General features: G+C 48.0%; 1 protein-coding gene across 3 annotated transcripts in view; it reads left to right on the top strand.

Annotated features, from left to right (window-relative positions):
- Positions 1-24,035, top strand: part of BTBD11 (BTB domain containing 11) — a 299,357-nt gene that overhangs the window by 257,195 nt on the left and 18,127 nt on the right. For 2 of the 3 annotated variants that reach the window (XM_046013680.1, XM_046013679.1), the window contains 6 exons: positions 724-817; positions 934-1,069; positions 1,795-2,015; positions 3,453-3,631; positions 18,535-18,640; positions 23,202-23,304. In XM_046013680.1, the coding sequence (XP_045869636.1) occupies positions 724-817; positions 934-1,069; positions 1,795-2,015; positions 3,453-3,631; positions 18,535-18,640; positions 23,202-23,304 (839 nt within the window). The remainder of the gene's footprint in view (positions 1-723; positions 818-933; positions 1,070-1,794; positions 2,016-3,452; positions 3,632-18,534; positions 18,641-23,201; positions 23,305-24,035) is intronic. The other variant, XM_046013681.1, reaches the window with a different exon arrangement.

The raw sequence follows: 24,035 nt of genomic DNA, 5'->3' as shown, positions 1-24,035 counted from the left end.
TTGCTCCCCCTCATTTTCCAATAGCAGTGTTGAGAACACATTACTATGAGCGAGATCCAGCATGGACAGTCTCCATCTTTAAGAAGCCCAGATATCTTTGGGAATTCATAGAACAGAGTAAACTCCTCAAAGCTCACTCTGCCACTTAATTAATTGATTTAGCTGGCCGGGAAACTTGCTCAGCTGTCCTCGGAGCTACCCAGAATGTTCTAGAAGGGACTCTGGGCCCTGGTTGGTGCAGGTGGTCCCCAAAGTCCTTCGGAAGTCGAGATTCTGTGGTTCTAAGAGATCACACTAATGCTCTCCGAGGCTTTGTGTGCCGGACCCAAAAAGCGAGTCTTCCAGCACTCTGGCGCCGTGAGCACAGAAGGCAGCACTTCTAGAAACGTGAACGTACGTGCCAATCCCCTGGCCATCTTGCTGAAATGCAGACTCTCATTCAGTTGGTCGAGGCAGGGCCTGAGAGCCAGCATTCCCAACAAGCTCCCAGGCGATGCTGATGCTGCTTTCCTTGGACCACACTTGGATAGTCCGAGCTTCTAGGAGATTCAAGGGGCTGTCCGCTCACCGTCTAGCATCCAGCTGCCCTCGCCCTGTGCCCACGGCCCCTGACCCAGAGGGAGGGCAGGAACCCTGGCATCGCACTGACTGCCACCAGCTTTTCCTCATGCGTCCTCACCATGCATGTCCTCAAATGTCTCAGTGGCCCCTCTTCCTCCACAGCTGCTCCTGGATGCCGGGGCCAAGGTGGAGGGCTCCGTGGAGCATGGCGAGGAGAACTACTCGGAAACCCCCCTGCAGCTGGCCGCCGCCGTAGGTAAGAACCGCTGAGTCTCGTCCCCGCCGAGGGTCTGCGCCACCTTGGCCCTCAGTGTGTCTGTGACTGTATCTCTGCTTGATTCGCTTATAAAACCCCCTTCTCTGGGCTTGCAGGAAATTTTGAGCTGGTTAGTTTGCTGTTGGAGCGTGGTGCGGATCCCCTGATAGGAACCATGTACAGGAATGGAATTTCCACCACCCCCCAGGGGGATATGAACTCTTTCAGCCAGGCTGCAGCCCACGGACACAGGTAGGCTAGGATGGGCCAAAGCCACAAGGTCCCAAGCGGTGCTTGTTAAAAATGCAGATTCCCAGGCCTACCCCAGACCCACTACATCTCTGGATGTGGGGCCCAGAGGCAGGCCAGACCCCAGGCCTGGCCAGAGTGAGCTTAACCGCCAGCTTCCTGCTCAGAGCCAACTCCACGCAGCGCACATCCACTCAGACGGCCTTGTTTTGTCCTTTCCCGATCAGCTTTCACCTCACGGAGACGCCCCCCTTGGCCAGTGTTGGTCCGAGCCCATCACCTCAGCTGCCAGGAAGGGACAAGAATCCATTTTAAAAAGAAGAAAAACCCCACACATTTGGTTACTCCTTGTCCACATTTCCTTCAGGGTTTACCCCATCCTGTTTTATTCCACAGAACCCAAATAAAGCAAACTCACTGTGGGGCCCTGTGCAGGCTGACAGTTAAAAGGGCACAGTTCTAGAACCTTCCAGAGACTTGAGGAAAGCACTTAGCTCCAGACTGCCCTCAAGGAAACATAGCCAGTCATGCCCCACTGTATCCTTCATCCTTAAAACATAAGCACCTGTGGTCAGGCCTCTGAAACCACCCCCACCCTCCACCCCAGAGTCATTCCCATCATCCCATTGTCTCCCATGAGTGGTGTCCCCACGTCCCACACCCCATCCCTGCCCCAGCAAAGCCCTTCCATCTCTGAGTGTCTTCCTCTCTGGGTTTATGATTGACAGGAATGTGTTCCGCAAACTGCTCGCTCAGCCAGAGAAGGAGAAGAGTGATATCCTGTCCCTGGAGGAGATTCTGGCCGAGGGGACTGACCTGGCGGAGACAGCCCCGCCTCCCCTGTGTGCCAGCCGCAACAGCAAGGCCAAACTGAGAGCCCTGAGGGAGGCCATGTATCACAGCGCTGAGCATGGCTACGTGGATGTCACAATTGATATCAGGAGCATAGGTCAGTCTGGGAATCCTCCACCGCAGGCCACAGCACCCCTGTCCAGCCCTAGCTCACTGACATACACACGCGCATGCACACATCCATGCACACACACACACACCACGGGGCCAGGGAGCTTCTCATGTGCCGATTGGAGCACAGCCAGGCTAAAACACCCACACGATCCCCAAAGGCCCGTCCAACCCCAGGTCATTTTCTCATGATTCCCAAACTCTGGACCCTGAGAACTGAGGAATCGGAATCACCTGGGAGCTTGTCCAAATACAGATTGCCAGGCCCTACACCCAGAGGCTCTGCTGTCGAGGGTCTGGATGGATAAAGGCCGGAAATCTTTATGTTTAACAATCATCCCAGGTGGTTCCCGGTGGTTGGAGAATCACTGCCTTAGAGAACCAGGTCCATGAAGCAGCGGCCAGGTGAGCGGCCAGGAAGCCCTGAGCTCCGGGCGCAAAGCCGCCCTGGGGGAAAGCAAGGCAGGGGTGGCTCCTCCTGAGTGAGCTAGCTCGGATCCAGCCCCTCCGTGCGTCCAGGGACCGGGCCAGCCCTGCCCTCTCCATCTGGGCCCAGCATGGGCCTTCAACGGGACCAGTGTGGCAGGCGGAGATGGGCAGAGGGCCTGAGGAGAGGCTCCCCCCCCCACCCCGGCTGCTGTTCTGGACATGGGCCTCTCCCTCAGAGTGACTGTTCAGTACATGGGACACAGATGCCACTGTCCTGAGAGCCTCTTTAGCAGGACGATGACGCTCTGGACTTGGAACGGCCCGCTTTTGAGAAACAGTAGGGAGACGCGCTCTTCCTCGGCTCCCCGCAGCTGCCCGAGCAGTTTCCATTCCAGGAGGGAAGCCTGATGAAGCATCCACAGATGGCAAAGCTGTTTCTCGTGCAGGGCAGCGGCAGGCAGGGGTATCCTCCCGGGTCTCTCTCTGACATCCCATGTCTGTCCTGGAGGGAGCAGTAGAGGGTCACCAGCTCTGAGCTCTCATCTGGGCCGGATGTTCTGTCTCATCCTGGGCAAGACCCTCCCTCCCTGAGCTTCCGTCCCCACCCCCACCCCCCCAGAAGGCAGAAGGGGTGGAGGTGGACGGAGTCAGGACCCAGAAGTAGGGAGAAGGCGTAAGCAGCACGTGACCAGTTCATGTTCTACATGACGGTTAGATCTGGTAAAACGCAGCTCCTAAAACCGTGGATGGCATGCGCAGCTGGACACCCAGAGCTAAGGGACCTGAATTATGAGCTTCAGTTTCAACATCCACAAGTCTTCAGGGAAAAAAGCAACGCTGGCGCTATTCACCCCACGTCGGGCTCTTGTCTTGGTCTCGTCATTTGGTGCTGTCCCGGGGAGAGGCCCGCTTGCAGATAAAAACACACCTTCTGTTGTGGTTGTTTTCTGTCTTGTCCTCTCCTCCCCTCCGTGCCCTCCCCTTCCCCTCCCAGGGGTCCCGTGGACACTGCACACGTGGCTGGAGTCTTTGCGGATCGCCTTCCAGCAGCACCGCAGGCCTCTCATCCAGTGCCTGCTGAAGGAGTTCAAGACCATTCAGGAGGAGGAGTACACGGAGGAGCTCGTTACCCAAGGCCTGCCCCTGATGTTTGAGATCTTGAAAGCGAGCAAGGTAGGAGAAGGTTAACGCTCTTGCAGTCGGTCGGCGACAGAGAACAAAGCGGGAGGTTCACAGCCTCGCCAGTCCCTTAGCCTGGTCCTGCCCTTTGGGTAGGAATCCCGCGGTCATGGCCACTGGTGGCACGAGCAACCAGCTGCTCCAGCTACTTGTGCCATCGTTTGGGCACACGGGACCAAGTAGAGTATTCTACTTGGGGTATTTAACTCAGGGTATTTACACGAAAGTTGGGTGCTTTCGCATGTGGCCCAAGGCCATCTGAGTTTATGAAACGGTGTACAGTGGGTCGCATCGGCTCTGAGAGGTGTGAGTCGGTCAGGGAAGGTGTCATGGAGGTGCGGAGACGTGAGCAGACCTGGATGGACAGAAGGGAATTCAACGGGAAGAGGGAAATGGTACAGCTCCTTAGGTCAACGGGATACGGACCCTGGCGAGAATCCTGCAAAGCCAGGCCCTGGAGAAAGCTTTTCGGGTACAGAGGATCGGATGCGTGTCACCCCTTCCTCACAGGCCTCCTAATTCCTGCAACAGGGAAATGCTTCAACCCCATTAAAACATCAGTCCAGCCCTTAGGCCATTATGAGATCAATTCTTAAAAATGTCTTTGGGGTCACTTGTTTGGCGCTACCATATAGATGTCTGGTCCTAGCCAGCAGGCCTGTGGGTTTACTGTGTGTGTCGCTGGAGAGCCTTGAGGACAGACAGCAGAGAGGGGCCCATCCCCCAGCCATCCACTGGGGTGGAAAGCCAAGGGCAGTGGGAGACTGTGACCGCTGCCCCACCACCGAGGCCACGGAAGCACCAGGCGTGGCCAGTCTGAGAGGCTCTGAGGAGTTTGTCAGGTCCTATATACCCTGGGAGCTTCTCAGCGGACCCCAAGGGCCTGTATAGCACAGCGGTTCAGAGCGTGGACTCTGGAGCCAGACTACGGGGATTCAAGCCTCGCTATGCCACTTCCCAGCCTTGTGACCGCACTCAAATTGCTTAACTTCCAGCTGCCTCAGTGTCCCTCCCTGATAATAATGTATTATTATAATAATATATTAATTATAATTAATTATTATTATTATTAAATAATAACAATAATATTAACCTCTTAGGGTGGTTGTGAAGATAACAAGAGTTAGCGCCCTTCAAACTGTCCCTGCAACTTAGTGCGGGCTTTGCAAGTGACTGCCGTAAAGACGGCCTCCCAGAGGATGCGGCACTGTTTCCCAGAGGGAGCTCTGTAGAAACCATCCCCTCAAAATATTTAACACCCCGCTGCAGTGCACGTACCAACCAGCCACAAATACTGACCTGAGAACAGGCTGGACTCTTGGCCATGAGCTCTTTCTGCAGGGTATCCAATTTCTCTCCTGCAGAGCCTCAAACACCCTAATTCATAAAGGCAATCGGATGTTTCCCAAACTCATTTGACCTTGGAACCCTTTTATAATGAACTGTCTGAAGACACAAATGAGGATTTTCTAAGCTAAAATATATATTTTATATTTACTATAGAAGATTATATATGTCTATAAATGTTTTATTTATAGTAAATAATGTATACTTACTATAGAAAAATATATATATTATATATTTACTATATACTATGTAAGTATATTATAAGGATTAACTCAATCTTCACAAACAACCTTGGAATGAGGTAATTCTTATTTGCATTTAACAGGTGGGTAACTGAGGCACAGAGCAGGTGATCCCTTGCCCAAGGTCACACCGTTAAGTGGCAGAGCTGGGCTTGAACCCAGGCTGCCTGGCTCTAGCACCAGCCTCTTACGCCTTTGCTCCGGAACACACTTTCTAGAACTCTGAGGTTCCCTCTAAGACAGTGAAGCCCCTGGAGTCTCAGGGGGAATGGGCCTCTGAACATAAAAGGCAGCGTGTGTTCCCCTTGTCAGGCTGGGCCAACAGGCTGTCCAAAGAGTGAGAGGGACACAGAGAGCTGCCTTCTCGGGATGGTAGGGTTGGCCCAGCAGCAAAGCGGCAGCAATACGGCCTGTCTCCTCTCCAAGACTCGAAGCACCTGGCCTCGAGGGGGCCAGAGCAGCTCTCATGAGATACTCTCATCAGCAGCCTAGCCTCAGTCTGGAGTCTCAGGGCCCCCTCTGGGCTGGATTTGCACCTGATGGAAGCCCCACCAGGACCCAAAGTGGGAGCGGGAGTGCGAGCCCTTGCGTGACAAGACGCAGCGATTCCACAGAGAGCAAAACCTGATGGAAGCATTCAAAACCAAACTCTCCCTGCCCCTCACTCTTAGCCCTCCAACTTTGAATGAATGAATGCATGAATGAATGAAGTGGCACTTTTACCTTAGCAATTACCTAAGAAACCACCTTAGTGAAAAACATTCCTAAATCTGTTCCCAGGGTTAGAGATTCTTTTCTTTCTTTCTTTCTTTTTTAAGAATTTTTTTATTTGACAGAGAGAGACACAGCAAGAGAGGGAACACAAGCTGGAGGAGTGGGAGGGGAAGAAGCAGGCTCCCGTTGAGCAGGGAGCCCAATGTGGGGCTCGATCCCAGAACCCTGGGATCATGACCTGAGCCAAAGGCAGACGCTTAACGACCGAGCCCCCCAGGTGCCCCAGGGTTAGAGGTTCTAACTTGTTTTTGGTTTCTTGGTTTTTGTTTATTCCTTTTTAGGCTATAGTAGGAATTCCAGAAATTACTGAGGCATCCTGTATATTAAGTAAACCTAATCCATGGGTTTTTAAAGTAAGTTAAAGTAAGTTGGAGTTTTGGAGTGTGACATATGTACAGAAAAGTGCCCAGATCATAACTATAGATCCTAACGAGTCTTCACGAGGTAAATATACCTGTGTGGTCAGCACCTAGCCTAAGAAAGAGAACATTACTATACCCTAGCAGACCCCTTATGCCCCACTCAGCTAAAGGCCAGCCGATGGCTGGGGTGAGGGTATGGGGAAGAAGGGAGGAGCCTTTGCCAGGAGATGTGGACTAGAGCCTGCTCCCCATCAGCCATACTGATCTTCAAGGGTAGAGGGAGCCAGGGAGGAGGGAGGAACAGCTCCTTGTCAGGAGGAGGCACTTGGGAAAGATGGTACACTCGAGTTGGGTTGGCTCTTATAGGGGGGGTTCAATAGCAACCCCTACTGGTGAAATGTGGTATTACACATCATGTATATTGGCGGTAGGAGGAAAGAGGTGATGGATTTCCCGTGGCTATGGTGTGAAGCCAAGCATTCCCAGAGCGTGAGTAATATCCTTACAGTCAAAAGAAGACTGGAAAGGGGGGGGGCAGAGAAATCCAAAGAGTTGAGATAGCTCTACAAAGCTTGCCCTCCCCTGCGTCCTATTGGAGGACGATGGTAGCCACACATCACACAACGGCCCAGCATTGTTCCTTCACCTTCCATTAAAGGAGTCCTGTTCACATCTCATCTGCCGTTCCGTGTGGACAGGTATCTGGTTTTATCAGATGGATAAGGAGATAGAAATCCCAGAAATAAATTCACTTTCTGGTCAACTCACAGAAATACAGCTGTATTGATGATGAAGCATCATTCATACGTTACTTGAAATCTGGTTGCAGGTGCGTGTGTGGTGTTTTTTCGTTTGTTTGTTTTGTTTTGCCCTTTTTTTTTTTTTTCTCCATCTTCTAAATTTTACCTTCAAAAGAATTCAGCGTCTCTAGATTTTCCAGGAACAGAACAATATAGCCATTTCTTAATATACATCTGTTTAAAGAAAGTTCCTGGTCTGTTTCTCCCACACGTAACTCCCCAGGGCATTGATTCATTCCACAGTCACCAGGTCTGACTATGCCGCAGTGGTGATGGGACAGACATATTCTTTCTCCTCCTGGAGCTTGCTCTGTCCAGGGGAGGGGCAGACACATGGTAAGCAAGGATATGGGTCGGCAAAAGAGAGTGAGAGCTTGATACATGCTATGAAAAAAAAAAACCAGACAGTGATACAGTGTCTGCGTGGGGGGGGAGGTCGTCAGGCAAGGCGTAATGTAGACAAGGCGTAAGGAAGGTCTCCCTGAGAAGGTAGCATTTGAACAACCACCGAAGTGAGGAAAAAGCTCCAGCCATGCAGAGGTCTGGGGGGCAAAAGCATTCCAAGTGGGGAGCTGAGGCTCTTAACAGAAACGTGCTTGGTGTGTTGAGGTGACAGGAAAAAGAGCAAGGTGACTGAGGCAGGGGGCAAATAAGAATCAGAGAAAAAAATCAGATTGCATGGAGTCATTCTTCATGGTGAAAAGTGTGGTGTCCCTCCACACATGGTGACTAGAACACCGCTGGAGGTTTTAGAGACAAGGTCTTATCTCTGGGTTGTGTTTTTTTTTCTTGTGATTTGTACAGTTTTATTTTTCCTCAATTTTTAATTGAAACATTTCATATTTTAAACTTTTGATTTTGAGATTATAGATTCACATGCAATTTATATACTACTATATAGCCTTTGCTCAGTTTCCCCTACTGGCAGTATCTTACTAGACTATGGTAAAAAACCACAACCACGATATTGATGTGATACAGTCAACACACAGAGAATTTCCATCCCCCGCAGGATTCCCTCATGTTGCACTATCAGCCAAACCCATTTCCCTTCAGCCGCCACCCCATTCTTACCCCCGGCAACATCTAATCTGGTCTCCATTTCTCTAATTTTATTTCAAGGATGTAATTTCGGGGGCGCTGGGGTGGCGCGGTCAGTTAAGCATCCGACTCTTGGTGTTGGCTCAGGTCATAACCTCAGCGTCATGATACTGAGCCCCACATCAGGCTCCATGCTTAGCCTGGAATTTGCTTGAGATTCTCTTTCCTTCTCCCACTGCTCCTCCTGGTCATGCACTCTCTTTCTCTCTCTCTCAAATATGTAATTAAATCTTTTCACAAAAAAAAAGAATGTAATTTCAGTGGAATCATATGGTATAGGACTTTTGAGAATTAGTTTCTCTCACTCAACGCAATTCTCAGAAGATTCGTTGGGTTGTTGGATGTATTCATAGTTTGTTTCTTGTCATTGCTGAGCAGTAGCCCGTAGCACAGACATACCATGGTTTGCGTGCCTTCTCACCCACCAAAGGTCAAGGACAGCTGAATTGTTTCCAGTTTCAAGCTGTTACAAATACAACTGTTCTAAACTTCGTGCACAAGGTTTCATCCGAATGTATGTCTTCCTCTCTCTGGGATAAACGCCCAGGAGTGTGATCACTGGGTTGTATGGCGCTAGCTGTGTGATTTAGGGTTTTTTTGTTTGTTTGTTTTGTTTTGTTTTTAAATATTTTATTTATTTATTTGACAGACAGAGATCACAAGTAAGCAGAGAGGCAGGCAGAGAGAGAGGAGGAAGCAATCTCCCTGCTGAGCAGAGAGCCCGATGTGGGGCTCGATCCCAGGACCCCAGGATCATGACCTGAGCCGAAGGCAGAGGCTTTAACCCACTGAGCCACCCAGGCGCCCCTGTGTGATTCGTTTTTAAAGAAAGTGCTGAACTGTTTTGGAGAGTGGCTGTACCATTTGACATTCCCACCAGCAAAGTAGGAATGAGCCCATTTCTTTACATCCTCGCAGTTTGGCATTACTGCTCTTTTTTTATTTTTGCCATTCTGATAGATGTGCAAGTGACATCTCGTGGTTTTAATTTCCATTTCCCTAAATGGCTCGCGGTGTTGAACATATTTTCATGTGCTTATTTGCCATCTGTACATCCTCTTCCGTGAAATGTCTCTTTGTGTTTTTGCCTGTGTTCTAATTAAGTTGTCTGCTTTTTAGCTGTTGATTTTGAGTGAGACGGATCTTTTGTCAGATAGGTGGTCTGCAAATATTTTCTCCCATTTGGTAGCTTTTTTTTTTAATCCTTTTGACAGGGTCTTTCACAGAGTGAAAGCTTTTAATTTTGAGGAAATCTAATGGATCAGTTTTTTTTTTTTTTATGGAGATTACACTTTGGGCATCAAGTAATAGAACTCCTTGCCTTGCCCTAAATCATGAATATTTCCTCATATTTTTTCCTAGAAATTTTAGTTTTATGTTTTCTACTGAGTCATTTTGCATTCATTTTTGTATGAGGTGTGGGACTTCCATCAAGGTTTTTGGTTTTTGTGTGTTTTTGTTGGTTTGCCTATGGATGGTATCTTAGCTTCACTTGTTGGACAGGCTGTCCCTCCTTCATTGAATTACTTTTGCACGCTTGTCAAAAGCGAGTTGGGCATATTCGTGTAGGTCTCTTTTTGGGGTCTCCACTCTGCTCTACTGATCTGTGCGTCTGTCCCTCCATCATTAACCATACCGTCTTGATTAGTGTAGCTGTAAAATAAATCTGGAAGTTAGGTAGACTTATTCTTTCCATTTTATTCTTCTTCTTAAAAATGATGTTAGCCATGTTCTTTGGCTTTCCATGTAAATTTTGTGGGTTTTTTTTTTTTTTTTTCAATTAAACTCTACCCTCGATGTGTGGGTCTAGAATTCATGACCCCAAGATAAAGAGTCACATGTTCTGTTGACTGAGCCAGCCGGGCGCCCCTCCACATAAATTTTAAAATAAACTTACTGTATCAAAAACAACAACCAAATCCTGCTGAAATTTGGGTGGGGATTGTGTTCAACCTCTAGGTCAATGCAGTGAGAATTGACCTCTTTAAATATTAACTCTTTCAGTGTATGAATTGTATTTCTTCGTGTACTTAGATTGTCTTTGATTTTTGAGATTTATTTATTTATTTGAGAGAGGGAGAGCAGGGAGAGGGGCAGAGGATGAAGCAGAATCCTAAAGCAGACTCCCTGCTGAGCGGGGAACCCAACGCAATGCTCCATCTCACGACAATGAGACCATGACTTGAGCCGCTATCAAGAGTCACCACTTAACTGACTGAGCCACCCAGGCGTCCCAATCGTCTTTGATCTCTTTCATCAATACTGTGGAGTTTGCAGCTTACAAGTCCTGTTTTGTTAGATTTATCTAAACGTATTTCTCCCTTTTTTGAGCAATTGTATATATTTTTATTTTTTGTCCATGTGTTCGTTGCTAGGACAAAGAAATACAATTGATTTCTCTATATTTGTCTCGTATTCTCCAACCTTGCTGGATTCGTTTATTCTAGGAATTTTTTGTAGATCTGCTGGGATTTTCTACTTAGATAATCATGTCATCTGCAAATAAAGATAGTTGTATTTCTTCCTTTTCAGTCTGACCCTGAAGATTTCTTTGGGGGAGAGTTTTTTTCAACTATGAATTCAATTTCTTTAATAGCTATACAGCTCTTCAGGTGATCTATTTAATATTGGATGCATTGGGGTACTTTTTTGGGGAGGAATTGGTTCATTTCATCTGCATTGACAGATTTATGTGGGTAGAGTTGTTTGTCGTAATCCCCCTTCTTATCTTCTGATGTCTATAGTCTGTTGTGCTAGCCCGGTTTCATTCCTGATTTTGTTAATATGTGTTCTCTTTTTTTTTTTTTTTTCCTTTGACAATCTTCCTAGAGGTGTGTTTATTTTATTATTCATCTTTTCAAAGAATTCACTCTGTGTTTTATTATTTTCTCTACTATTTTTCTGTTTTAACCTCCATCGATTGTTGCTCTTACCTTTATTATTTGCTTGCTTTGGGTTTGTTTTGCTTTTCTTTTTCCAGGTTCTTGAAGAGGAACTTAGATTACTGATTTGAGACTTTTTCTCTTATATACACATTTTATACCGTATATATCCTTTTTTGTGTACCACAAATTTTGATGTATTATTTTCATTTTTCACTCAGTTCAGTGTTATTTTTTATTTCCCCCTGGAACTTCTTTTTTTTTTTTGACTTAAGGATTACTTAACCATGTGTTGTTTAGTTTCCAAATGTTTGGAGATTTTGTTATGATCTGTTATTGATTTCTCGTTTGACTCCACTGGGGTCAGAGAGTACCTTCCGTATTACTTGGTCATTCCAAGTTTTTGAGTTTGGCTTTATGGCCCTACGTATGGTCTATCATGATATCTTCCATGGACACTTGAAAACACTGTTTTCCGCTGTTGTCAAGTGGAGCATTCTATAAGCTTCAGGAAGATTCTGTTGGTTGATGATGATGTTGAGTCTTCGTAGCCTACAGATTCTCTCCCTGTGCTATCAGTTCGGATGGGGGTGTTGAAGTCTCCAACTATAATTGTGGATTTGTCTGTTTCTCCTATCAGTTCTCTCAGAATCACATAGAAGACACATATAAGCTCTGTTGTTGGGCGCCTACACATTTAGGACTGCAATATCTTCTTGGTGAATTAACCCTTTTATCATTAAATAATGCTCCTCCCTGCTTCTGTTCATCTTCTTTGCTCTGAAATCCACTTTATCTGATATTAATATAGCCACTCCTGCTTCTCTTTGATTAAGTTTTGCATAACATTTTTTTTACCCTCTTACTTTCAACCTGCCTTTTTCATTATATTTAAAGTGATTTCTTGTAAACAGTCTTTAGCTGAGCTTTTCATCCATTCTGCCAATCTCTGTCTTTTAATTGGGGTATTTAGACCATTTGTACTTTACTGATATTTTAGGGCTTACGTCTGCCATCTTATTTTTTGTTTTCTGTTTGGTTTCTCTGCCTTAGGTTTTCTTATCCCTGCCTTCCTGTGGGCTACTTGAACATCTTTTTTTTTTTTTTTTAAGATTTTATTTATTTATTTGACAGACAGAGATCACAAGTAGGCAGAAAGGCAGGCAGAGAGAGAGGGAGAAACAGGCTCCCTGCTGAGCAGAGAGCCCGATGCGGGACTCCATCCCAGGACCCTGGGATCATGACCTGAGCTGAAGGCAGACTCTTAACCCACTGAGCCACCCAGATGCCCCTTGAACATCTTTTTGAATTTTATTTTTATTTGTAATGTTTTTGATAGCTTTTGTATAGTTTCATATCACTTTTCCAGTGGTTGCTTGTAGTATGCCTTTATATATATGTAACAGCACATTCTACTGGTACCATCTTTTTACCAGTTCAAGTGAAATAAAGAACCTTGCCCCCCTTTATGCCCATTTACCCTGCCCCACTTATGACATAATCGTCTTTAAATATTTCTTCTACCTACATTTAGAGACACATCAGACAGTGTTACAATTTTTGCATCAACCATTAAATGTAATTAGGAAACTCAAGAGGAGAAAGAAGGCCTGTTATGCTTACCCATATTCTTGTTTACCATGTTCTTTCTTCCTTCCTGAGGCCCCAAGCTTAATGTTTTATCCTTTCCTTTCTTTTTTTTTTTAAGATCTTATTTATTATCTCTCTCTGTTTTTTTTTATCTCTCTCTTCTTTTTTTTTAAGATCTTATTTATTATCTCTCTCTGATAATATGGTAGAGATCATAAGTAGGCAGAGAGGCAGGCAGAGAGAGTGAGAGGGAAGCAGGCTCCCTGCCGAGCAGAGAGCCCAATGTGGGACTCGATCCCAGGACCCTGAGATCATGACCTGAGCCGAAGGCAGCGGTTTAAACCCCTGAGCCACCCAGGCGCCCTATCCTTTCCTTTCAATTTAGGGAAATTTCTTTAACCGTTCTTTTAGGGGACTTCTCCTGGTGACAAATTCTCTAAGTTTTCCTTCATCTGAGAATGTCTGATTTCCCTTTCATTACTAAAAGATACTGGCACGGGTTATTATTTGCTTGATATTTTCCTTTACATCAACTTACCATCTGTTAAGTGCATTTAGAAAGGAAACCTTAGAGTACTACCATGAACAGAAAGCCTGCATCACTTGCCTTGAGGGACATATCAAAATACACAGGTGACTATTTAAAAGCACTTTATTGTGTGTTCGATTTCATTTCGTACACAATTCCAGTGACAGATGTGGGACTGTGGCTGACCTCAGGGAACTCTGGTGGCCCTCCCATCTCTTTGGTGCCCCTCCCATACCTTTTCCAGGTGTGTTTGGGCCGAGAGAGTCCCATTGCTCACAGGTCAACCCAGCATATCCCACAAGGGAGGGCCCGTCTAGGGATGAACCATTGTTGACAATGGACTGAGGCAGAGAACTCACTGCCATTGTCCCCCTGAAAGTAACAGTATTTCTAGGATCTCCTGATTTTGAGATGCGGCTTTTTTCACCTTTTAGCATTTCACAATTTGAAATGGGTCTTTGAAAACGGATGTGTATTTAATGCAGTGAGGTCTTTTTTTTTTCCTCTTCTTAAAAGCTACCATTAATTGTATGACATTTTAGAACCTAGAAAAAGAGAGATTGGTTTGAATTGTAGGAAATTGCTGTTCATTTGAGGGGTTACAAAAATGGTCAAATCTCGGCACTTTCCTTTGGTTCAGTCTAATGGTACGCTGTGATCTGTATCCTTTTTAGTTGTCCTACCAAGCTCAGCAAGCAGATATTTTTAATCCACTTTGGAAGAGGACGCCAAGACCCGGAAAAGCTGAGTAACTTTCCTAAGGTCACAGAACTAGTGAACGAGGAGCCGGGATTGGGACCCAGCCCCATCTGGCCCCATGTTTTTACCACTGTGTAGGATCCCTATCTAATTCCCCCAAAAAGGCCCTTGGGGATCAATCCCAGCATTCCTTTCTGAAGAAAAGAAACTGTTTCGGCGTCTTCTTTGGAGAGAAGTGAGGGTCTGAGGAAGAGAGGACAGATGTCATCCCCAAATTTACAGGTGCCCCTCTCAGGCATTGCCTACCAACCATGACATTAAGAACTTCACTTCACTCCGCTTTCATTCTATGGAGCCACATGGTTCTGAGTCCTCAAGTCCCAAGTTCACACCATGTGCACACCCAGCATTTTCCATGAGAGACCTGAATGGCTGGTACCTAGCAGCATACCAGTAACTACCGCTAACCAGGTGCCATGTACTCAGCTCAGCCAGACGCCCACTATCCAGTCCACGCCTTCACCTAAAAGTACTTCTCTTTTTTTTTTTTTTTTTCTTACAGAGAGAGAGAGAGAGAGAGAGAGATCACAAGTAGGCAGAGCAGCAGCCAGAGAGGGGAGGAAGCAGGCTCCCTGCCAAGCAGAGAGCCCGATACGGGGCTCGATCCCAGGACCCTGAGATCATGACCTGAGCCGAAAGCAGAGGCTTAACCCACTGAGCCACCCAGGCGCCCCTAAAAGTACTTCTCTTAAATGTACAACTCAGAGGAGAATATAAGTATCTTCCCAGCACACCTACCCCACCTACCCACGCCTCCGTTCTGCTGCCTTCCGGTTGGAGGCCAGAGTTAACCAAACCCAACAGATACCCCAAACTGGCCATCTAACCCAGCGGGTCTCTCCCCACTGGAGCTATTAACTGATACTAATTACAGCACCCCTTCTTGCTCGGAGGAGCCTTCCTGGGGTTATGATTCATTTGGGTGCTGGGGAACTAGAGGGAATGAGACCAACAACCCCTCTACCTGGAGGAAAGGTACAGGAAAGGGCACAGAGCAGACACCTCAACAAACCCAGAGGAAGTCAAGGATAGAGTGGGGAGTTTTCTCTTGGGGTGGCTGGTGTCTGAAAGAGAGGTGGCCTTGAGAAAGGCAGCATTTTGGGTCCTGACCATGGGAGCATCACCACCAACCTTCACATGGTGTCCAGCGCTTAGCAGATGCCCAGTAAATCGTCGAAGAAAGAATTACCGCATGAATGGCTACATTGCTTAGCACATGACGTGATGTTCACATTCATGAGAACTTTAGGGGTTATGTGAATAAAGCCCAGGGAATGGTCAGTGTCCACTTTGACCCTTGACTCTTCCTCTTTCCCTTTCTCCTGAACTTCTAATACTTTCATCATAATCATCCTGTTTCCTCAGGCGGTAGGGTTTTTGACCAATAACAGACTTCTTTTTTTAGAATGGCTTTAGCTTTACAGAAAAATTGAAAAGACAGCACAGGGTTCCTCACACAACCCCTCACCCACATCCTCTTATTATTGACATCTTACAGTGGCGTGGTACATTTGTTTTAATGAATGAGCCAACACTGAGACATTATTCCATACTTTATTCCTATTTCCTTAGTGTTTGTCTAACGTCTTCTTCTGCTCCAGGATCCCATCCAGAGCACTACATTACTCCTCTTGGCCGAGACCACTTCTCAGACTCGTTTTTTGGTGACCTTGACAAATTTTGAGGAGTCCTAGTCAAATATACCATAAAGGATGCCCTCTCCTGGAATAGGGGATGTTTTTCTTGCTGTTAGACTGGGATTATGGGTTTAGAGCAGAGGACTACAGAGGTCAAGTGCCATTCCCCATCAAGGGCACACACTCTCAACCTGAGTGTTCACTGCCAGCGTCGACCTGGATCACCTGGCTGAGGTTGGCACCTGTCAAGTTTCTCACCTGCAGACTTCACTCTTTTCCCCTTTTCCCACCTGTTCTCCTTGGAATCGAGTCCCTGTGTGCAGCCCTCCCCTAGGAGTGGGCACAGATGCTCCTCCCAGGTAACTTGTCCCTATTTGAGGCTTGTCCTCTTGGACCAGACATGGCCAGTCCTTACCTTTACTTTCTCGGATGACACAACACACACTGAGGTTAGACCACCATCACCACCACCAATCAATCAGTCAATCAATGAGCCACCAGAGAAACACACTGGCTGCTCAGGCCTCTGCCACAGGCCACCGAGTCCGGGAAGTCCATCTTTCTTCATTTCGTCACCCAAGGTGGTTAGACACTTGCTTGTTTTTCTGTGGTTTCCACGGAAACCAGACACTGTATCTCGCTGCCCTCCCTGCTTAGGGTCTCACAGAGACCTGAAATCAAGGTGTCCACAGGGCTGTGTTCCTTTCCAGAAGCTTCGTGGAAGAATGCACCTGCAAGCTCATTTAGGTTTGGGTAGAATTGAGTTCCTGGTGGTTGTAGGACTAAGGCCCCACTTCCTTGCTGCCTGCCACTGGGGGGCCCATTTCTCTCGCAGAGTTGTTGCCCACACTCCCCCACTCAAGCTTGCCATGGGGTCCCTCCATCTGGAAACCAGCGACAACACATCAAGTCCTTCTCAGGCTTCAAATCCCTTGACTTCCTCTTCTCCACCATCCCTTCTGAATCCTCTTCTGCCTCTAATTCTAAGGGGTCCTTGTGATTACAGTGGGCCTGCCCAGATAATCCAGAAAAATATACTTACTTTAAGGTCAATTTAAGCCTTAGTTAGTGACCTTAATTAACCTCGCGGAACCCCTTTTGCCCTGTAATGGAACATATTTGCAGGTGTGGTATCTCACAGTATTCTCAGTGCGAGGGATTCAGGGACTACAGTCTCCAGGAGGCCATAGTTGTGCTCAGAGCACGGCAGTTCTCAAACCTGAGTGTGCCTGGGAATTATGGGCAGAGCTTAGTATCATGCATCCTGACTCAGTGGGCCTGGGGTGCACATCTGCCTTTCTGACAGGCTCCCACCCCTCTTCGCCGCTGGTGGTCTCTGGAACCCACCTTGAGGCGCAGGCTTTAGACCAAGGGAAACAAATGTACAGCTCCAGCTCAGGTCATGCCCAAGAGAGCCCGAGCATCACCAGGACACTTGTTCAAATCAAGATTGCTGGGCCCCGCCCCCAGTGTTTCTGAGTCTGAAGGTCTGGAATGGGACCTGAGAATCTGCATTTCCAATGACTCCAGGCGATGCTGATGCTGCTGGTCCGGGGACCACACTTTGAGAAACACCACAGGAAGCCATGAGACAGGCGATTGCTTTGTGGATGTTGAGAGGAGCATTTAACACCTTGTGGTCCTAAGACATCATCTTTGAAAGCAGAATTCCTTTGTCCGATATTGATTGCATCCCTGTAGGCACCTGTGTGGATCACGCCCCAGGCATCCTGGTGTCTTTAATCAAACGGTCAAGTCTCTTTTCATGTGTCCAGCTGTATCTTTCTGCTTCGGGAGCACGATGAAACAGATTCAAGAATATCTCAAACCACGGACGTCATCAGTTGCCCCAAACCCATCTTTAAAAAAAAAAAAAAATATATTTATTGTGCATGGTCATAGAAAATGCAGATAAAACTGAAAAGGGAAAACATCGTGAGCCCACCCAAAGGGGGCAACCCTACTCTTCGAGATGTTTTCTGTACCTGTCAATCCGAGTATATATGTGTAGAGGGTTTTATTTCCAAAAATACGCGGTACACACTGTGTTGTAACCTACTTTCCTTAATATATTGTCAATGCCTTTCTACCTCACCCCCATTTTCAGCCCCTAGTTTCAACCCCCTTCACCCAGTAAAAAGCATCAGATGCCGTGATTCGTGGCTTCCCTCCCACACACCTGCAGATGAAGGCAGATTAATGATCAACAGCGGGGCCCCGGGGGTGGTGGGGGGGGAGGCTAAAGCAGGAAGGACACGGGGCAATCAGAAACAGCCTCCTTTGTCCCTGGGCGATCAGAGGCAGCTGTCGCTCTGTATCACAGAACTTGTTTCCCCCCTTTATTTGGAGCAAGTGATTCAGCTGAGCATTCCTGGATCCGGATATGCCTCAGCACCAAAATCACATTCCTAAGAAAGCTGAATCAGGAGCATTTGTGTCTGGGTTTTGGAGAGCAGTCACGGGATCACAAGGGCTTCCTGCTGCTGCTTTCAGGATAATTCGCTGCTTCCAGCATTACGGAGTATTGATCAAGGTGTGTTTGGGGTAAAAACTGATTTTCCACTCTGCGAGCTGTGAAACGTGCTTTCCGATGGGTGGTAACTGACTGGAGCGAGGGAGAAGGATTTAATTACAAATTAAGCTCTTGCCAGTGAACAGACCAGAAACAGACAACAGACCAACACAACAAGCAAATGCAGGGTCTGCTGAGCACACTGAGGGTGTGAGGCCTGGTGGAGGGGGCGAAGGGGGGGGTGTCTTGGAACCTGCCAGAAGTTTCGGGCCCCTCTTGCCTGGGGGTCAGGCATTCCTGCTGACAGCTTGGATGAGGCCGTGCAGGGTCCAGCAGCGTGAACTTTTCTTTCTTTTCTGCAGAACGAGGTCATCAGCCAGCAGCTGTGCGTCATCTTCACCCACTGCTATGGGCCCTACCCCATCCCCAAGCTCACGGAGATCAAGCGCAAACAGACCTCACGCCTGGGTGAGTGGCATTGTGCTTGGAGGCCACAGAGGTAGCAAAGGCCCCCAGAGAATCTTAGGCGGTGCTGGAGGGCCCAGAGGATGGTTACAGGAGTCAGGCAGATGCAGGCAGGTAGAGCTAGAGACTACACCTTGGAAATGTGGAAAAGGAGACTGGCCAATACCTCGTCCCTTTAACTGAAGGATTTCGTCCCACAGAGACAGACAGACGGACAGACCCAGGGCCCGTGCACTTCCTGCACAGGTGGTTTCCCCATTCTGAAGGAAGGCTGAGCTGTGCAGGCAGCCCTCTGCACGGACCAAGGAGGAGAGGAAACAAGTACTCCCATACACACACACACACACACACACACACAGACCAAGGAGGAGAGGAAACAAGTGCTCACACACACACACACACACACACACACGGAATGTACTCGAGCTGAGGAGACAGATCATTCTGAGATCCCAACCGAGTAGCAGTAATCCCTGTTTGTTCTGCTTGGACATGGCACAGGGCTGGCCCCAGCCTAGCAGTCCCAGCTTCTGGAATTTTCCAGAAGAACCCTTTCGTCGGGCATTGATTTCATTCAGAGGATCCTGGGACTGCTGTAAGCTGGCTGATCAGTCTGAGAAAAAAAAAGCAAAGTGATGCTTGGCTGCCTTGAAGCCTGATACACGAGGCTTCAGCTGCAAGGGCCTTTCTCCTTGCTGCCTGGGAAATGATAAAATTTGAAAGATAAAGAATGCCTTTTTCCAGTGAAGCTTGGGGACTTTCCTACTTTCTATGAACTTTTCCTGTAAAGACTGGGAAGCCTTTGAGAGATGGGAGCATCTGACAATGCTGTTCTTCAACAAAACCATTACGTTTGGATGCGCTAGTTAAAATTAGTGAAAAGTCCTGAAGAGGGCGCCTGGGTGGCTCAGTGGATTAAGCCGCTGCCTTCGGCTCAGGTCCTGATCTCAGGGTCCTGGGATCGAGCCCCGCATCGGGCTCTCTGCTCCGCAGGGAGCCTGCTTCCTCCTCTCTCTGTCTGCCTCTCTGCCTACTTGTGATCTCTCTCTGTCAAATAAATAAATAAAATCTTTAAAAAAAAAAAAAAAGTCCTGAAGAACTTGCTAATGTAAATGATACCACTTTTTGCTAAAACAAAAAAGTTAGTAACCAAATCAAATCTTGTCTGTTTTCCTTTATGTCCGTTGGGTACAATGTACCAAAACCACGAATATTTCTACCTTATAGAAAGCAGGTGTTAATTAAAATGTTATCAGGGCAACGCATTGCAAAGACCAATCATATTGACAGACTTCAGAGACTGACATTTCATTATGCTCCCAGGCCGTAGCAATCCTGTCTGACATCTTGGTGCCTTTACAAGATACCCTCGTTAGAGCCAGCATTTGCAAGGGCCGTTCAATGACATAGCATAAAATCTGCTTTCCTGTAGTTATAGGCGAGGAGGGAACTTTTTTTCCTCCTGAATTTGCTGAGCTTTCCTTCACCCGCAATTAAAAGGGCCTTGTTTTCAAGCCAAGCACTAGAATTTCAGGGGTTAGCACTGAGAGAAGACAGGCAGGCCTGAGAGGCTCAAAGCTCACCGTGTAGGAGAAAAAGGGCAGAATAAAATTATGAGTAAGTGCACGATGGAAAATGTAGGGTTTCCCTCTTCAATAGAGCATTTCCAGCTAGGATAACTGAAAGTTGCCGAACAGTGGCTCTTTAGGGACCTGCTTTAAAGACGAGATAGGTGTGATCCGTGACTAGGGTCCCAGACTGGAATTTCCAAAGAGCCAGGAGGCCATATAAGTGAATGAAATGGGTTCCGTGTAAGACAGTAGGGAGTGGTGGGGACTGTAGCCCACTGATGCCTGATTCTTCTGTGACTGCGGTGTCCTCTTGCCCTCCCAGTGAATTCCGGGAGAGAATGGTTAAAAGAGCCACAGGTAGGAGACATGAGTAATTTGGGAAACAGGAGTGGGGGCTGGTTGGAGGTGGGCAGTGGGAGTGAGAAGGGATGGTTGCTCGGAAGAAGGAGAATGTCACTCCAAACTTTTAGTGTTTAAAGCAAGTGGAGAAGTGAATTTTAATCAACTCCGAGGACGTCTCCGGTGGCCTCTTTTCTCTTCATCTGGGTTGTTCAGAAGTGTATGAGTTTTTTAATAAAATACCTAATGACAGTGGGATTACAAGTGACTTTGACCGTTTTATGCTTTTTTGATACGTTCTAAGTTTAAAGTTTTTTTAACGGGAAGAAGTGAGGTAGCTCTGTGTAGCGACAGAAATATGAATTGAGGGCCACCTTCTGGGGCCACACGGGGGCTGAGGGACCACCTCACCTTCGAAAGCTGGAAGAAGAGGGTCAGCCAGGAATGCAAATTCTGGATCCAAGTTACAGCAGGGTCTGGGCAAAGTGGGGCCAGGCCAGGGGTCCAAGGTACTACTGTCAGGGGGGCCCAGTGACTGGCATCACGGTCCCTAGGAATCCAAGGGGTTGGTCTAAACCCCCAGCCTAAACCCAGCCCAAGGAAGCAGCTGGAGTTTCATTTCAGGATGGCACTTTAAGCCCTGGAGAAGTGCCCAGCCACAAGCAGGTCCTCCGACTAAGAAGAGGCCTGATGTCCCCCACGGGCTCTCAGAACAAGACTGTGTGTGGAACAAGGGTCGCGAGTACTGCGTGTCTGCCACGTTGCTATGTGCTTTGCCAAAGTTCATATAATGCTCCACTGAAGCTCGGATGCAGATGTACAATGGGTATTACCATTCCCATTAAACAGAAGTGGAGACAGAGGCTCAGAAAGCTTAAATAACTTGCCCAAGGTCACAGAGCTGAGATTTCTGGCTTCAGAACCCACCCCAGGGGGCATACAGGCGCCGTGAGAACACAGGTGGGGCATGCTGGGTCCATCTAGGAGGGCGGGGGAATCAGGCAAGGCTTACGCAATGAAGACCTCATGGGGTGAACGGGGTTTGGAAGGGGATGGAAGAGTGTTCTGAGTAGAAGGAACAGCAGGTAAAGGGCCAGAGGGGAGAGTGTTTAGCACTGGTGTGGCTCAGCACGCATGCTGGTTGACGGGGATGTGACTGGGGAGAGGCCAGAGAAGGCAACGGGAGCCCCATCACCAGGAGCCTCGTTAGGAAGTTTGGACTTTCTCCTGGGAGCACCGGGGAGCTATGGAAGGGTTTCGAGCAGAGGAGGGCTGTAATCAAATCTGCCTTTAGGAAAGATGCCTGTGGTGAGGTGGATCATCGGGTTGAGGGGCCGAGAGCAGAGGCAGGGACCAGCAGAGGCTCCCGCTGGTCCTCAGACAAGAGACCGTGTGGCCCTGGGGGAGCTGTGGCATTGGGAGTGGAGCACATCTAGAAACACTTAGGAGGAAGAGAAGCCAGTGTTTGTGAGAGACTGGGTCTGGCTAAGCCCAGGAGAGGAAGGTGACCTGTTAACTTCAAGTCCCTGACTCGGGTGGTGGGTAGATGGTGGTGCCGTTCACGGGACCAGAGGCACCAGGCAAGGCACATTTTGCAGAAAGAATCTTCTTCCCGTGAGCTGAGAACACAGCACATCCTCAGACTCGGAACTTGGATGCAGAAACCCCCAGAAAAGTCATCTTCCATTTACAGCCCTCTCTGGGGCAGCGCAGCCCAGGTGGGCTCAGGGTGGGTGACCTAAGAGGAAGCCCCACCAGCAGTTAGACCCAGCTTGCCCTTGAACCTGGGTCCAGACTGACTTAGGACCTGAGCGGGGCCGCAGCCTGTCGGGGTTAGGGGTTTTAGTGGATGTTCCCAAGCAGCAGAAGCCCCACAGTGAGGACAGACTGGGACCTTCAGGAGCTGTGGGTCTCCGTGGCTCAAATGACAGGCAGATCAGGACAGAGTGGGGAGGGCAGGAGGAATCCTAGTGCTGAACAAGGCAGGCGCTCCAATTTGAACGCCTGAGTTCAAATCCTGGCTCCTCCACCTGTCACTGGCTTGGACGCCTGTGTGCCCGCTTCCCCAGCTGCACAACGGACAGGGGTCCCTGTCTCCCGGGACCGAGTGCATTGGCGCATGTGCCTGCCAGCTTGCACAGTGCCTGGCACGTCCTAAGGGCTCGGTAAGCACCGACTCTACCTTCTTTGTTATTGTGGGAGACGAGAGCCGGGAACTGGTTCGCGTGACTCTGACTCGGGCAGAGAAGGGCTTGGATTTCGAATCACCTGGAAAGCCCTTTTTCCATCAGGCAGGGAGGGCACTAAGCCCTAGAAGGAGGAGCAAAGGTGGGGGGTGGCATTCTTAACAGGCAAGGTGGGCATACCTTTCACATCCAGAAGTCACCTGCATTAGGCTGGGGTGAGTCTCCTCTGAGGAAATACCACTTTTAATCCCAAAATGAGGTATGACTTCCTATGCAAGACTGAATTTCAGGGATTTGAGTGTTCCTGTGATTGGTTTTGTCTGTCCCCTGCTGGGTCACTGTCTCGCCAATGAATATCCTATCCCCATGGTTTCCCTGTTAGCTCTTCTTGGCACTTTCCAGAAGAGGAATGCAAATGTCACCCTTCTTTCCACTAAAGCTACCCTTTTCCCCCCCTTCCTGTTCTAGATCCTCATTTCCTGAACAATAAAGAAATGTCCGATGTTACCTTTCTGGTAGAAGGAAGACCGTTTTACGCTCACAAAGTGTTGCTATTCACGGCCTCTCCGAGGTACGTACTGCCAGCTTCCAAAGCAACTGAATGAGGAACGTGGCCGTTGCTGTTACTGTTCTCTCTCAAATTCAGTTCTGGGGGTACTTTCCCTAGATGGGAAGATGATCTTTCCCAAACCAAGAGTTCAAGTGTGGAGGACACTCGTGCACCCGTGCTCACAGCAACATCCTTCACAGTGGCCAAAAGGTAGAAGCCACCCAAATGTCCACCAGTAGATGAATGAATACACAAAGTGTGGGATATACGTATTTTATTTTGCCTTAAAAAGGAAGGCAGTTTTGATAAATGCTACAACGTGATGAACTTTGGGGACATTATGCAAAGAAATAAGCCAGTCACAAAAAGGTGAATACTGTAGGATTCCATTTATAGGTAGTACCTAGAGTGGTCCGCTTCACAGGGACCAAAAGTGGGATGCTGGTGGCCCCGGGGCTGGGGACTGGGGCCAGGAGAGGGAGGGGGAGTTGTTGTTTAATGGGTACAAAGTAGGTTCTGGAGATTGGTTGCACAATAGAGTGACTATACTTAACATTTCTGTATGCTTTAAATGGTTAAGATGGTCATTTTTTTTTTAAGATTTTATTTATTTGATAGAGATCACAAGTAGGCAGAGAGGCGGGCAGAGAGAGAGGAGGAAGCAGGCTCCGCACTGAGCAGAGAGCCCGATGGCGGAGCTCCATCCCAGGACTCTGGGATCATGACCTGAGCCAAAGGCAGAGGCTTTACCC

Source organism: Meles meles, chromosome 7, assembly GCF_922984935.1.
Source record: "Meles meles chromosome 7, mMelMel3.1 paternal haplotype, whole genome shotgun sequence".
NCBI classification, from domain to species: Eukaryota; Metazoa; Chordata; class Mammalia; order Carnivora; family Mustelidae; genus Meles; species Meles meles.
Note: the sequence above shows the minus strand (reverse complement) of the source record. Positions and strands in the feature narration are given on the sequence as shown.